At 37.5% G+C, this 16455-nt stretch overlaps 1 protein-coding gene, 1 long non-coding RNA gene and 2 pseudogenes across 2 annotated transcripts; 2 read left to right on the plus strand and 2 right to left on the minus strand.

Annotated features, from left to right (window-relative positions):
- Positions 1-1908: 1908 nt before the first annotated feature.
- LOC117618571 (alkaline/neutral invertase CINV2-like) lies at positions 1909-5472 on the plus strand. Its single transcript, XM_034348204.1, has 5 exons — positions 1909-2022; positions 2540-2977; positions 3301-3859; positions 4528-4858; positions 5245-5472. Exons 1-4 carry the CDS (start codon positions 1909-1911, stop codon positions 4818-4820), a joined length of 1404 nt encoding a protein of 467 aa, XP_034204095.1. The 3' UTR covers positions 4821-4858; positions 5245-5472.
- A 424-nt stretch (positions 5473-5896) lies between these two features.
- Positions 5897-8220, minus strand: LOC117618572 (annotated as a pseudogene).
- A 2495-nt stretch (positions 8221-10715) lies between these two features.
- Positions 10716-12430, minus strand: LOC117619540. Its single transcript, XR_004584581.1, has 2 exons — positions 12211-12430; positions 10716-11018 (listed from the first exon to the last, which is right to left on the minus strand). It is a non-coding gene; the product is annotated as an uncharacterized LOC117619540 (long non-coding RNA).
- Positions 12431-12651: 221 nt separating this feature from the next.
- LOC117618317 lies at positions 12652-13750 on the plus strand (annotated as a pseudogene).
- Positions 13751-16455: the final 2705 nt, after the last annotated feature.

The following is a 16455-nucleotide window of genomic DNA, read 5'->3' on the forward strand; positions in this document are numbered from 1 at the left end:
CCAATATTTTCACTTCAAACCAAATTCATAGAACACCTAATAAAGTCACACAACTTATAAGATTTTTCACAAAACTAATAAAACCAAGTATTATTTTTGAGGTTATTACATAATTAGATCGTAATACGTTTTAAGAAATAATTTTTAAAAATACTAAGTATCAAAAAAATATTTTTTTAAATGATGGTACGAATAAATAATTGACACAAATTACTGTGCTAATCATCTAATTATAAACTAGGAATGAGTAAAGAAAAGTAAATGAAATGAAACAAATTATATATGTGATTTAAGTGATATAATCCTAAACCTAAACTTCTTATTTATACATAATTATATATATATGCGGGCCTAACGGGCCGGGCTTTTGTGAGCTGGCCAGGCTTTCTTGGGCTTAATTGGGCCTGGCCAGACTTCAAATAGCCAAGCCCAAGCCTAGCCCGGCCCAAGGAGGGCCATCTCAAAGCCCATAACGGGCCAGGTCGGACTTTTTTTTCGATGGGCCGGGCGGGCTTCCATTGGCCCATGAGCCCGCGGACCAAATGATGAGGCCTTATGCTGGATCATTTTACTGATATCATATACCAAATACACGCATGAAAATTTGAATATGTCCTTAAATTAGAAAAAAATTTTTTTTTACATGAGTTAAATTTCCAGAATTAAAATACAGGAAAAAAAAAAAGTGGCTTTTTGATAATTTATTATAGTTTACATTTCATCCAATTTTTGAGCAATGAAGTATTGTAGGAGATCCTTGTTGGGCTCGTGGGAGCGTTCCCGCGTAGACGAACGGTCAGTAATGCTGATTGTCGAAAATACGCCCATAGAAATGAAAATATTCCCACCTCCCAAACGAGTCCTCGTAGATGCTCTCTTCAATTCCGTTTCTAACTGCCAAACTGAAACCAGCGCCCTCCATGATCCTTTCCTCACTCGCACACCCAACTCAACACTCTCTCTACTTTTGTACGGACACACACACACACACACACACACACACACACACACACTTTTTCTCTCTACGCTGCGAGATTAATTGAAGAAGGTCTCTCTCTCGCACTCAAAGCGTCAGCTTCTTCCTCTAAAATCTTCTGCATTTTCGTTTCTGTTCACTGATTTTCTAGCTCTGTTTCAAATTTTTTCTCCATTTTGTACAGAATGGCGAAAACGCTCAAAGATCTCCTCACCGAAACAAAGAAAGCAGAGGAAGCTCAGCCTCTCGCTCCGGTGCCGGCGGTGATTGAGAACTCCGCAGACAAGGACGTCTCGCCGGAGAAGCTGAGCCGTTTTCCGATACAAGAAAAGAAACTTGAAGACTCGCAGCTCTTTGTGGAATCCGACTCGTCGTCCGGTGATCCTCAGCCACAAGTCGCTCCGGTATCTGAAGAATCGCCTGAGACAAAGACGGCGGAGAAAGATTCGGACTATTTGAAGAATGAAGGTGCAAATTCAAGTGTGAATTCAACGGATTCCTTACTGTTTGAAAGTTCGAATTCATGCGAGAAAGAAAGTTCGAATTCATGCGAGAAAGAAAGTTCGAATTCATGCGAGAAAGAAAATTCAAATTCATGCGAGAAAGAAAATTCAAATTCATGCGAGAAAGAAAGTTCAATCACCTCTGATTCAATTCCGACGGAGATGGCGAGCTCCGAGAAGTGTATAGAATCTTTGGAAAATGTCAATGCACCGAGACTGAACGAAATGCGTGAGAAGCAGCCGGCGAAGAAGTCGGCGAAGTTCCAGTGCGACGACAACGTTTCGGATAGTGTGAGCGTGGCGAAGCCAGGGGTGCTGAAGCCGAGTCCAAGTGTGGGAGCGAGCCTTGAGAACTTTGAACTTTGGAAGGTTGAAGGTTCGCCGAAGATGCGATCCAACGGTGGTGGTAGTACGGCAGAGGGCACAGCGATGGTGGAGGAGGCATGGGAGAGACTCAAGAAGTCCTACGTGTACTTCAAAGGCAAGCCGGTGGGCACTCTTGCAGCTATGGATCCAATGGCCGAAGATTTGAACTACAATCAGGTATACCAAACGATTCTCGTTAATTGTTGATTAGTTTTCATATTGCACATATCTCTTTGATCTCTGTTGGTATGAATTGCAATTTAGTTACTGGAATTTGAGTACTTGTTAGTGTTTGTGTCTGTTTGGAGTCATGCATTTAATAATTTGTGGCACAAATTAGCCTATTAGTTTCTCTGCTGATAGATGACATTATACAAATAACATATCAAAGATTGGGTAGGCAATTGAAGCGCTGTGTACATCAATAACCATTTGGATCTAGGTAAAGCACTGGTATATGAATCCCATGTTAGTGTAAAAGAGATTTGATAAATTAAATTTGATCCAGTGCATTCATGTAATTGATATGTTTTTGTTTGTTTGTTTGTTGTTGTTGTTGTTGTAGATTTGATCACTTGGTCATAAGTAATGTCCTTTATATTGCTTAAATTGTTACGCATTAATCATAATAAATAGCGACTAAGATGAGAAATTTATGTGTAGTGAGAGATTTAATTATCATATGAACCTGCAGGTGTTTGTGAGAGATTTTGTACCTACTGGTTTGGCCTGCCTGATGCAAAAAGACCCTGAACTAGATATTGTAAAGAATTTCCTCCTAAAGACCCTCCACCTCCAAGGGTGGGAGAAGAGGATTGATAATTTTACACTTGGAGAAGGTGTTATGCCTGCAAGTTTTAAGATTCTCTTTGATCAATATCGTGGGAAGGAAACTTTAGTTGCAGATTTTGGTGGCAGCGCAATTGGAAGAGTTGCTCCTGTCGATTCTGGGTTCTGGTGGATCATTTTACTGAGATCATACACCAAATGCACTCGTGACCATACACTGGCAGAGCTTCCTGAGGTGCAGAAGGGAATGAAACTAATTCTCAACCTATGCTTGTCAGATGGCTTTGACACATTCCCGACACTTCTCTGTGCAGATGGCTGTAGCATGATTGATAGGAGGATGGTGAGTCTTTTCTTTTTTGATTCTAGGATTCTTGGCATAGTATAATGAGTATGAGTATGGATAAATAATCCAAAAGGCCATATGCATTGTATATGACAAAACATATATACATACGTACTAATACACACATATATGTGTTGAAAGCTTGATTTAATATTGAGACAACCGCCATTTGGGCAGCTAGATAAAGCTAGATTGTCATTTTTGCACTTTCATGGCGTACAGATTGTTTATAAGATTACTTGATACCTGACTTCAAGGGATAACAGAATTAGAGGCTCCAATGAATTGAATTTCACCAACTTTGCTTGCTTTTTGAACAGGGGATTTATGGTTATCCAATTGAGATTCAGTCACTTTTCTACTTCGCATTGAGGTGTGCAAGGCAACTGTTGAAGCCAGAGCTTGGTGGTAAGGAACTTCTTAAGCGGATAGATAAGCGCATCACAGCTCTGAGCTTTCACATTCAGAAGTATTACTGGCTTGATTTTGCACAGCTAAACAACATATACCGCTACAAAACCGAGGAGTATTCCCATACTGCAGTCAACAAGTTTAATGTGATTCCAGAATCCATCCCTGACTGGGTTTTTGATTTCATGCCGTTGAGAGGAGGGTATTTGATTGGCAATGTTAGCCCAGCTCGGATGGACTTCAGGTGGTTTTTAGTTGGGAATTGTATTGCCATCCTTAGTTCCCTAGCAACACCTGAGCAAGCTACAGCTATTATGGACTTGATTGAGGAGCGGTGGGAGGACTTGATCGGGGAGATGCCTCTGAAAATTGTATACCCAGCATTAGAGGGACATGAGTGGAGGACTGTCACGGGGTTTGATCCAAAGAACACACGATGGAGTTATCACAATGGTGGCTCTTGGCCAAGTAAGTCTCATGGAGATGGTGTTATCACAATGTGCTATTTGCATTAGCTCTTTATCTTTTCTGTTCTTTTTGTTCATGTCTTGTTTTGATTTGTCTCTGTTACATGCTATGTTTATTCATTTTAGCACCTCTAGTAGTCATTTTCACCATTAAAGTATAAAAGTTTTTGCTTTAAATATTGGTGGCTCAAGGCTGGTTTTGTTAGTTTTCGTTGATTTTTAAATCTTTCAGATAATGTCCCCTGTGTCTATTTGCTTGATATTACAATTTGCAGTTCTATTTTGCTACTTGAAGCCTAGTGCTAGTTCTATTTGACTGAGACCTTTCAATTACATTTCATGAACATTAGTACCCACTTTATATGAGTAGGCTAGTTATTGTTTTTATTAAACTAGGCTACAAGTACTACTTTCGTCCAAAAAAAACGCTACAAGTACTACTTACCTGACATAGTATCTTTTATTTTAAACGTCTTTATTTGCTGATGGTAACCACTTTTCCAATCGAAATCTTCTGGTATATAAATGTTGTGGGATACATTTCTGAATGTAATTTGGGAAAGCTTGCCAAATGGTTGTTCTATTCATGATATTTTGATGCTTGTTCACAGAATTCTGAATGTGTTTGTTCTAAAACAATTGGTTAATGTTATTGCATCTGTCTTGTAGCACTGCTGTGGTTGCTTACTGCAGCATGTATCAAGACGGGGAGGCCTCAGACTGCTAAGAGAGCAATTGAACAGGTGGAGCAGAGGCTCTCAAAGGACGGGTGGCCAGAATACTATGACGGCAAGGCAGGGAGATATATCGGGAAGCAAGCGAGGAAGTACCAGACTTGGAGCATCTCCGGATATCTGTTAGCTAAACTGATGATCGAGAACCCAGCCAATCTTTCACTCATCTCTCTTGAAGAGGACAAGAAGATAGCCAAGCCAAGGCTCACCCGCTCCGCTTCCTTTTGAGTCAAACCAGTGGCAGCAGCATACATGATGCATTACAGGTATATGAGATTTCTCTTTACCCATGAATGCTGGAGGGAAACTAGCTGATAAAACTGATTGAGTTGCAGTTTTGTGATTCATTAACATGATTTGCTAGTATGCTACTGAGATATACAGCCCGTGCATTTTCCTTTGCAGTTTCTTAATATCTGGTTTTGAATAGTAAATGGTCTATAAGCATTTTGGAAAGTAATGCAACATGGCCATTGTTCTGCTTACCAATTATTTGGCTAAGTATTTCAAGCTTTTATGGTGGGAATTTGCCTCCTATTTTCCTTTGCACTGTCATAGGTTCTTTTGATAGATATCGGTTTTGTTGAATAATTTCTATACTTGGTGTACGTTAAGTGTTTCGAAGGCTAATGGCACAAAGTTGTGATGGCAGATTAAGAGGGCGACAGAGTCTGCTGAAGGTTGTGTGAAAGACTTCATCTTTGGATAAAAAAGGCAACCTGAAAGAGAAATTGAGAAGCTGGCCCTTAACAGTGCAAAGGAACATCCTTAGTTAAATAGGCAGTTAACAATGTATTGAGAATGATTCTACTGTTCTTGTTAGTTTTATGTGGTGATATTTCATGTCTTGTTTCATTTCATGTATGATCTTCACCTTGCTGCTGAGATAAAACCAAATTCAGTATGGATATGATTCTTGGCAGTGTTTTATAATTTTGTAATCCTTTGCATTATTTGGAAATGGTCACATAACGATAGAAATTCTTATTAGATCGGTTAACATGTCCTATTCCAAAAATTAACAACACATGTGAATGTTGTCATAGATATGCAAATACAATTAGTATTTTTTCTCATGTCGTACAAGATTATACATATACAAATAGAAAATAGATGGTTTCATCTAGGAATATCTTTTAAAGAAATATTATTTTTATCTACTACTGAGGGGAGTGAAGGTGAAGACATGCATCTCCAATGTCCTCTCCTTGACCTCCTCGGTTTGTACTCAAACTTCATAAACAAATTCACTTGAAACACAAAACCAAGCAGAGAAAATGGATGAATTTGGTCTTCAAAATCTCTTTGGCTCAGAATCTGACCGCATGCCCTCACAAAATTCCTTAGCTGATCAAAATATCTTTGCCTCAGAAGCCATTTCTCTTGTTTTACAGGTAAAAAATGAAATAGAAAAGAATACTTGTGAGCTCTGTTTCTTCAGTTAATTTCTCTCTTCTTGCAATTGGTTTCCTGGCTTCCACAATTTGCTTCACTAATGCAATAACTTTCTCATCCAATGCCAAATATTCTGGGGCTCGACCTCCAGGGATTACAAGAGCATCATAACTTGAGACATATAGAGCTTCAAAGTCAGCTGTTAAAGTGAAATTATGGCCCGGCTTCTCACTGTATGTTTGGTCACCTTCAAAATCATGGACAGCAGTTGCACAGATTTCACCAGCTTTCTTCTTGGGGCAAACTGCATCAACATGGCATCCTAGAGCTTGAAGAGACTGAAAAGGCACAATTACCTCATAATCTTCCATGAAGTCCTACAAGAGTTGAGGGAGAGAGAGTGAATGATGCTTAGTAACTGTGAGAAATATAAAACTAAAGAAGTCTTTTAAAATTCATAAAGGATGTACTTGTCTATGTATCATGTTTAGAAGCCATAATTCAAACAACTTGAGAAATAACCAGTATGCATGTTTGGATTTACTTTCACAAGTTCACAATTCACACAAATGACCTGACAAACAAGTATTCCAATGGGCAACGGACCCAGGTAGGCAGACCAATGAATCATACCACCATAACATTGAAAAAACACATAGGAATGAGCGATGGAACCTTATCACACCAGAATTGTGGCAAATCTGGTAAAGCCTATTCAGGTTATTTTCACCATCTTTCAGAAGTATCTGTAAAAGGGCAAATCTTGATACTATATAGACTCAATATTGATCGGCATCACAATTTCATATTTCTCATTGCACTACAAAGGAAAATAAAACTTACCCCACAGAGAAACAGGATCCTCCTATCTGAACCAGTTATGTTACCTCCTAGTGTCTTCACAAAAAGCCTAATTAATTCAGGATGGCCTTCATATGTAGCCCCAGTAATTATATTACCATCAACAACACACACCAACAAGGTCTCGGGTTCCACCCAATAAGCACCTGCAGCAACAAGTACAGGTCTGATAGCTGGGAAGGCTTTACACTTCCTACCTTTAACCGAGCCTGCAGCTGCTGGGACAAGTTGCCCTTGGCAAACTGAAACAATTGGCTTTCAGGAGTCAGAAAACTTTCTCACCAATTCTAAAACCGACGCATCCAAAGCAAGATATTCAGGTGCCCATCCTCCTGGTATTATTAATCCATCATATTTGTTAAATTCAATGTCATCAAATGTTGCATTGAGTGCGAAATTGTGACCACGTGATTCAGAATAAGTCTGCAACCAAAGAAAAAAATAGAGAAAACCAAAACATATTAAAACAAAGGGGGACCAGAAAGACATGTAGCATTTGAAGATTTGTAAATTAAACACAGATCACGATTCAGCAAACCTAGGTAGCCCATTATCAGATTATTTTCACTTAGAGACGAGGGCACTAATGCAATTTTGTTTATTGAACATGGTGTACGCAGTGACGTTGGAGCCAATAATTTGTTCACGCTGTCTTGTCCCCAGAACTCAAGCTCAATACAGGTTGGTTCTCTAGCTCATAATGAATGAGCAAGCACTCTAACAAAACTCCTAACATGTGTTCTTGTTTGAGCTTACTTTAGTCTCGCTGTCCACACAACCTAGAACTATAACCTACGGATTGCTATTTTTCAATCTAATAGAGTGGCTCTAATCAACAATATAACTTATTCATTTTGTCTATAATTAAGGCTACCAACGATTTGCTGATGCAAAAAACTAAACTTGAAAGCGTGATGTTCGTTCGTAAACTTGACAAACTAATTTCCAGTCCCAACAGATTCCAAATTTTTGAGGAGGCAACATTAATCTTCAATCTTTGAGACAAATTTCTTGTTTTGGGTTTACAAATTCAAGTGAAGTAAGCATTAATCTTCAATCTAATTGAGTGTGCTTAATTACGGAGCATGGAAAAGACCAATTGACAGTGCTCAAGTGATGTAATGAGGCTAAAGAAAACGATTTTCATTAAAAATAGAAAAAAGAAAAGGCAAAAGAAGCAGAGGTGGGTGACCTGGTGAGCAGGAGAAAGTTGATGAATGGTTGTGCGGCAGATATCACCAGCTTTCTTGCCAGGACAGACGGCATCAAAGGACACTCCATATGCCTGCAGTGCTTGAAATGGAACCATCGCCTCGTAGTCTTCCACGTAGTCCCCCAATACCAGCAACACCCTGCGTTCACCTTTCGCCATTTTCTTGGAATTTGAAAGAGAGAGAGAGAGGGAGAGAGAGAATTTGGTTGGATTAAACTCTTAGATGGATAAAGAAATCGAATATGTTAAAACGTATTGCCGCGCGGCTATGCTCTATAAATAGAACATGTTAAACGGTTAGCCGAGCGGCGATACTATATAAATAGAATATCAAAACGTATAGCTGCACGGCTATACTGTTAGTATAGAATATCTAACAGTATAGCCGCCGGACTTTATAAATAGAATATGTTAAAAAGTATAGCCGCTCGGCTATACTCTATAAATAGAATATGTTAAAAGGATAGCCGCCGGGCTGGATTTTATAAAAAGAATATGTTAAAAAGTATAGCCGCCCGGCTGGACTTTATAAATAGAAGCCCCTTGAACATTGGTCAATTCTCATTTTACCCCTTCAAAGTTAAAATGACCCACTTTGCCCCATTGACCAATGTTTCGTGTTTCACTTAACCACTTTCCGTCAATGCCATTCCAATTTTCATTAAACTAATGACGTGGCAGGGGTAGTTTGGTCAATTCAACTGAGCTGGGATTCCACTTTCCGTCAACGTCATTCCACTTTCCGTCAAAGCTTGCTAAAACCAAGCTGCAGAAAAAAAACAAAGAAAACTAAATCCACAAAACAAGAAAAATAAACACAATGACACAAAAAAAGGAAAACAAAAGTAACAAAGAAAACACCAAGATGATCGTTCTAAATGTAACAACATAACATGGCCAACAAGGCAGAGGAGGCCACAACAAAGCAACTCTAACAGTAAAATATGAAGAAATGTGCAGAACAAAATCCCATACCACTAATGGAAGAGGAACCAATTAGATGACGTATGATCATCGACAATCACAAGAGCAAGAAATAAGAAACACAATTGTGAAATCAAAACCAAATGAAAAAGAATAATACGTTAATGGTCAATGACCAACGCAAACATGATAGAGTGGTCGCAGACAGAATCTCCTCAATTTTCCATCAGAGACAATTCCCACGGGAGCCACCACACATAGCGATCATGGCAATCTGCAAATCGCAAATCTACATGTGAGTGTGGCGATCCGACTGTGCCGGAGACGGAGAAACATAGAAAACAGAGAGTAAGAGAAACAAAGAAACTGAAAAACTGAAACAGCACTTCGATTCATCTCCATATATTGACGTTCTTAATCAAAGTTGCGATACTAAAACGCAAAACCAAAAGGTGGAATAGTTATGCAGTTGGTGGAATTGGAAAGGCAATGGGTGGTTCCCGAGAGGATAAGTCTGTGTCGAAACTTGGTTATCTGATGTTTTTCGGAAATCTTCTTTACAAGTTAAATCCTTGAACACACTCACTCATATTGTTAATATTACTGAATAAATGGCCTAGGCGGGCACTAGGCGGGCTAGGCAGTCTAGGCGGTCTAGGCGGCGCTAGGCGCTCATGCTATGAGAGAGAGAGAGAGAGAGAGAGAGGTCGCCGGTTATGTCAGAGCGAGAGAGAGGGGCTAGAAGACGGCCTGTGTTCGAATGAATTCAAGGAGATCCATTTTGTCTCATAGTCATTATATTCTATTTATAGCTTATAACCGCACGGCTACACTTTTTGATATTCATATGCTATTGTCGCACGGCTATACCTTTAACGTATTATACAATATAACTGCACGGCTATACTCTTTAATAATTCTATTTATGCGCCACAGGTCAAAACAAGTATTTTTTGAAAAAAAAAAATTTTAAACACCGAGTATATATACATAGTGGGATCCTTCTTTTCTTTTAAATTTTTTCCCCGATTTTTGTTTATCGATAAAAGTATTTTATAACATTATTCATTACTATCTGGCTTGGATAAGAATCGAATGGCAAGGTATGGTATGAAAGCGTAAAGGTTGCAAGAATATTGTGCCTCATAAATTATGACAAGTTTAGACCAATATGCAAGAAGAGAGAAATTAATTGAAGAAACAGAGCTCACAAGTATTCATTTCTATTTCATTTTTTACCTATAAAACAAGACAAATGGCTTATGTGGCAAAGAGATTTTGAGCAACTTAAGGAATTTTGTGAGGGCATGTGGTCAGATTCTAAGGCAAAGAGATTTTGAAGACCAACCTCATCCATTTTCTCTGCTTGGTATTGTGTTTCAAGTGAATTTGTTTATGAAGTCTGTGTACAAACAGAGGAGGTCAAGGAGAGGACATTGGAGATGTATGTCTTTACCTTCACTCCCCTCAGTAGTAGATAAAAAGAATATTCCTTTAAAAGATATTCTTAGTTGAAACCATCTATTTTCTATTTTTATATGTATAATCTCGTATCGCATGAGAAAAAATACTAATTGATAATTGTATTTGCATATCTATGACAACATTCACATGTGTCGCTAATTTTTCGAATAGGACTATCTGTTAACCGATCTAATAAGAATTTCTATCGTTATGTGACAATTTCCAAATAATGCAAAGGATTCCAAAATTATAAAACACTGCTCAAATGCCTAAGAATCATATCCATACTGAATTTGGTTTTATCTCAGCTGCAAGGTGAAGATCATACATGAAATGAAACAAAACATGAAATATCACCACATAAAACTAACAAGAACAGGAGAATCATTCTCAATACATTGTTAACTGCCTATTTAACTAAGGACGTTCATTTTATTTTTTTCCAAAAAAAAAGACTAATGATATTCCTTTGCACTGTTAAGGGCCAGCTTCTCAATTTCTCTTTCAGGTTGCCTTTTTGATCCAAAGACGAAGTCTTTCACACAACCTTCAGCAGACTCCCTCTTAATCTGCCATCACAACTTTGTGCCATTAGCCTTCCAAACACTTAACGTACACCAAGTATAGAAATTATTCAACAAAACCGATATCTATCAAAACAACCTATGACAATCGCAAATTACCAATGAAGAAATTGAAAGTTTTCTAAGACAGAGGAAAAAGGAACATGAACGCAGAGAAGAATCTCAGCTCAGCTAAAGGCATCCTGCCTTATAATATAGATGGTGAGACAAAACATGCTTTACGTTAAACAATCTAGTCTTGAACTACCTAATAATACCTCAGCACTAATCTTAGCCATAATCTGCTTCAAAGGCCAAGTTGCTATCCTTACAGACAGAAACAAATTTTTAAAAAAGACAATCAACAGCACCTCTAGCAGGCAAGTTACTTTGCAATAACAAACTCCTTTCATGTCTGCACCTATTTCTAAATTCTAACTCGGAAAATTTGTCACTATTCCATTGAGCATCATATAGTTCTAGTTTCATGAACACTCCTACAAGCAGTCCACTACACAAACTGGTTCACATTATCATTTTGACAATGAGATATGGCAACAGGAGAGACGTCGTATAACAAAATCAGTTCAAATCACATAACCCAAATTTGGTCCACAACTAGCAACTCAAGTTCAAGCCCGAAATCTAAAGACCCCAAAATTTTGAACTAAAAGTGCAAACAAGAAGAGAAAATTGTAACCCCAAGACTAATTTTCATTTTCTCCCTACCATTTCTTAACAGGATCCAATAGTAATTTTACACAAAGAAATCGCCCAAAGAACAAAGAACATACAGGGTCCAGAGCATTGGGCTCAAAGCCATAATCAGCAGCCAAAAGAGTAAAAGTACATACTTTGACACTTGTTCAAATCTAAACTTGAGGGTCGAGGTCTTTTAAGAGTCATTATATATAGTTATTTGTGCCCCTGTCTATATATTGAGAGGCTCTCCTAAACTGCAATCTCAAAATCCAACATTAGGCTCTCAATATAATCTTAACAAAATTCAAGAGCACATTTTCTACTGATTTACGACAATTGACAGGTGCCCTCATACAACAATTGTCAAGAGCATGTTCAAACAAATTAAAACCCCTACATTATCTAGCCTTTCAATCAAAATTGAAAATTGAAAAATTGAAAAAGCTATGACCAATTGAATACTAAAATTTACAATGAATGAACAGAGGCAACAGACCTTGACGACAAGGGGAGAGAAAGAGTGCGTTTGGATGCTGGAGAGCGAGAACTGAAAAGTCGGCCTAGGCGGGCGCTAGGCGGCTAGGAGGCTAGGCGGTGGCTATGCGGTGGCTAGGAGGCTAGGCGGTCGCTAGGCGGTCGTAGGCGGGTTGGGTCTTTTTTCGGTGCCGAACCCGGAGGACGAAGCAGTGACTGGGAGAGAAAGTTCCGTCCTCTGCGAGTGCAAGCTTCGTGTTCGTTGGAATATATTTAAAGAGTATAGCCGCTCGGCTGTACCTTTAAAATATTCGAATGTAATTAAAAAGTATAGCCATGCGGCATCATTTTTGCTTTGTCCAGGGCACGTGCAGCATCTGCTATGAGAGCTCTTTGCTTTAAACTCAAGGAAGGGTGCAAAATGCAGAAAGGACGCTCTGATACCACTTGATGCAGTTCAAGTATGAACTCGCAGAGCTTGTTACTAACTATTGTCCAATTGAATTGGTCTGGTCCTGTGAGTTGAAATAGTACAAATAACAACACTAACTTTGAGATACTATAGTTTTTTTGGTGGGCAATTCAAATTTGAGGCAGGTGTTTGAGATACATGGTGTTTTCTTATATTTTATTTCACAGGTTGTCCATCCTGGAGACCTGTGTTTTAAACTACCCAACAATGTGAGCTTGGAGGAGGGGACAATGTGTGAGCCCTTAAGTGTTGGTGTTCATGCTTGTCGTCGGGCTAATGTCGGTCCAGAAACAAATGTTTTGGTCATGGGAGCAGGACCTATAGGACTTGTTACATTGTTGGCTGCTCGTGCCTTCGAAGCACCTAGAATTGTCATGGCGGATGTGAATGACCACCGTTTATCCGTTGCAAAGGCTCTTGGTGCACATGAGATCGTCAAAGTTTCCACAAATATTGAGGTACATGCTGCTGTCACATGTTCGGGATTTGTAGGGTGACATCAACCCTTTTTTTTAATGAGTTTATGTAAATTATTTTGAAGGAGGTTGCTGAAGAAGTTGCTAAAATAAAAGAAGCTATGGGAACTCGAGTGGATGTAAGCTTCGATTGTGCAGGGTTTAATAAAACCATGGCGACAGCTCTGAGTGCTAGGTGGCAAAGTTTGCCATGTGGGAATGGGCTAGAGAGAGTTGACTCTCCCACTCACTTCAGCTGCTGCCAGGTTTAAATTGATTAATTCATTTGTTCAGTTTGTAAAACTATTTGTATTGTATTTGGTGTCACATCTCTAATAAAGGCATGAGACATGACTCACTTGTGACACGCATTCTTCATATTATTTAAGATTTCGTGATTTTAATAGGGAGAGGTCGATGTGATTGTAATTTTCCGATACAAGAACACGTGGTCCTTGTGCCTTAAATTGTTGAGAAGTAGTAAAGTTGATGTGAAGCCCCTGATAACACATCGTTTTGGATTCTCTCAAAAGGAAGTGAAAAAAGCATTTGAAACCAGTGCTGGTGGAGGCAATGCCATTAAGGTCATGTTTAATATGTAAAATTGGCTCAAGGAAATGGAGCCAATCTTTGGTGAAATTGTTGTTGTGCTTTGTTTGCCCAATAATCGGGGTTTGTGGTTGGGTGTTGTATTTATAATTAGCCCATTTTAAACCCATCTTAGTCGAGTACAAGTTTCTTTAGTAAAAAATAATAATAATAATAATAATAATAAATAACTATTAAAAGGACCAATGAGTAAATATTTATATAATTAATTTTGTACTATTTCAACTCTACAAACTAGTAAAATTTTGTTTAGTACATTAAAAAATTTGGCAAGTTACAACTGAAAAGTTCGGTCATTAAATAATATTTTAATATAATATATTTAATTTTTTAAATATATATTATTTTATTCAATAATATGTGAAAATTTTGTGTATAATATGTAAATTTTGTGTGTATTATTGAAAATTTTGTAAAAAAATACGTGTATTAAACATTAAAGTGGTAAATTATTCATACGGGTAATAATTCTAGAAAAGTAAAAAATGAAAAGGGGATAATAGATACTCGGGTAATGTCCTAATAGTAATGGATAATGTTCTAAACTACTCTTATCAATAAACAAAAATCGGGGAAAAAAATTTAAAAGAAAAAAAGGATCCCAGTATATATATAAGTCTTGGTTGTTATGGAAATGAATAATCTGCTACTTAAACTTCTAACATATGCTTATGCTCTGCTGATCCTCTGGTTGGTATTTAGTTTTATTTAGTTTTGTTTTTTTTATGTGTTATGCTCATACATATGCTAGTTGCTTTGTGTCATGGTCTTTTTTCTGGATTTTCTTGTTCTCTTCTCTTTTACCTGTTGTATCTTCTCCGCCGAGTCCACTAGATCACAATCCTGTGTTAGCAATTGAAAATTTGTGAGAACTATTTCCATTAGTATTGCTTGCTGGTTTGCTGCTAATGACCTGCCAATTATGCCTGTAGCAAGGGTACTTTTCCTGTCTAGTATTACTTCCCAAAAGTCTCACCTTCATGGTTTTGATATCCATACAATTGAACGAGATTACGAAAGTTATGATCCTCATTGTTCTTGTTGGTTGTAGTTGACAATCCTGCAAGACCTTGAAGGGCATTTACAGATGCGTCATGGAAATCTTGAAGGGCTTTAAATATATTTTCAAATTGCACCAACAATAAAAATATAGATTTCTCTGTAGACCTATCTTTTGAGGTGCCCTTTATGAAAATCCCACATTGAAAAACCACACTCTTATAAAGGTGTTTATAAGCAAAGCACTACGATGGATTAGTAAGTGTGGTTAACATTGGAGAGTTGGGCCAATAGCCTTGGCATTGGATTAGGCTTTCATTAATAATAATTATATTAATCAAAGACTTGGGACTTGGGCCTTGAGGCTCTTGGGCTATGAAGAAGTAGGCCAAAAAAGAAAAGTAAAGAAACAAATTTTTTACATTCAAAAAACACCCAAACGATTTCACAAAAGACTTAATAAATAGAAATTAATTACTTTGTGTTCATTTTCTTCAATCTTTTTATGCTAAATAATAATTAAAAAATAATTACTAAGCAAAGTGATTAAAAAAGGCTAAGTTATTACTTGATTACGTACAGTAAATTAAAGAAGTAGGTCAAAAAACAAAAGTAAAGAAACACATTATACATTTTTAAAGTATTAAAAATAAAAAAAGGGTATAGCCGTGCGGCTATACAATGTATATATTTAAAAAAAGGACACTCCCAGCCCCTAGGTGCCACGTGTCAAAAGAGTAAAGCGTATTTAAATAATAAAAAAAGGGACAATGAGTACAGCAACACGGCTGTACAATTTTTTTTAAAATTCAAAAAAATAGTATAGCCGGGCGCCTATACTTTTATATATAAAAAAAGACAGGCCCATAGCCTAAGCCCATGTGTCAAAGAGGCCTAAGCCCACGTGTCAAAGAGGTAAAGCCGCAAGGCTATACTATTTTTTTAAAAAATTCAAAAAAATAGTATAGCCGGGCGGCTATACGTTTATATATATAAAAAAAGGGCCCATGGCCTAAGCCCACGTGTCAAAGAGGTAAAGCCGCGCGGCTATACTATTTTTTAAAAAAATTCAAAAAAATTGTGTAGCCGGGCGGCTATACTTTTATATATATATAAAAAGACCGGCCCATAACCTAAGCCCATGTGTCAAAGAGGCCTAAGCCCACGTGCCAAAGCAGGAAAGCCGCACGGCTATCCTATTTTTTAATGCAAAAACGAGTATAGCCGCCCGGCTATACTATTTTTAAAAAACAATTAGGGAAAACTAAGTACAGCCATGCGGCTATACCGTTTTATTATTATTTATTTTAAGGACTGTATTATTTTTATTCAGTAATACATGTATAATACGTGAATTTTGTGTGTTTTACTAAAATTTTTGTAAAAAATATGTGTATTAACATGAGAAATACGTGCGTGTACAGGTATAATACATTATTAAACGTGAAAGTGCTAAAATCTTTGTACGGGTAATAACTTTGGAAAAGTAAAAAATAAAAAAGGGTCGATTGATGTATCATGGAGATCTTGAAGGGCTAAAATCTTTATACGTATAATAATTCTGGAAAAGTAAAAATTCGAAAAGAGACAATAGTTACTCGTGTAATGGCCTAATAGTAACGGATTGAGCTCTTGGGAGAAATTTAATTGAGACACCCAAACGATTTCACAAAACACTTAATAAATAGAAATTAATTATTTTGTGCACTTTTTCTTTAATTTTTTTTGCATC

The sequence above is a fragment of the Prunus dulcis genome, chromosome 2, assembly GCF_902201215.1.
Source record: "Prunus dulcis chromosome 2, ALMONDv2, whole genome shotgun sequence".
Lineage (NCBI taxonomy): Eukaryota > Viridiplantae > Streptophyta > Magnoliopsida > Rosales > Rosaceae > Prunus > Prunus dulcis.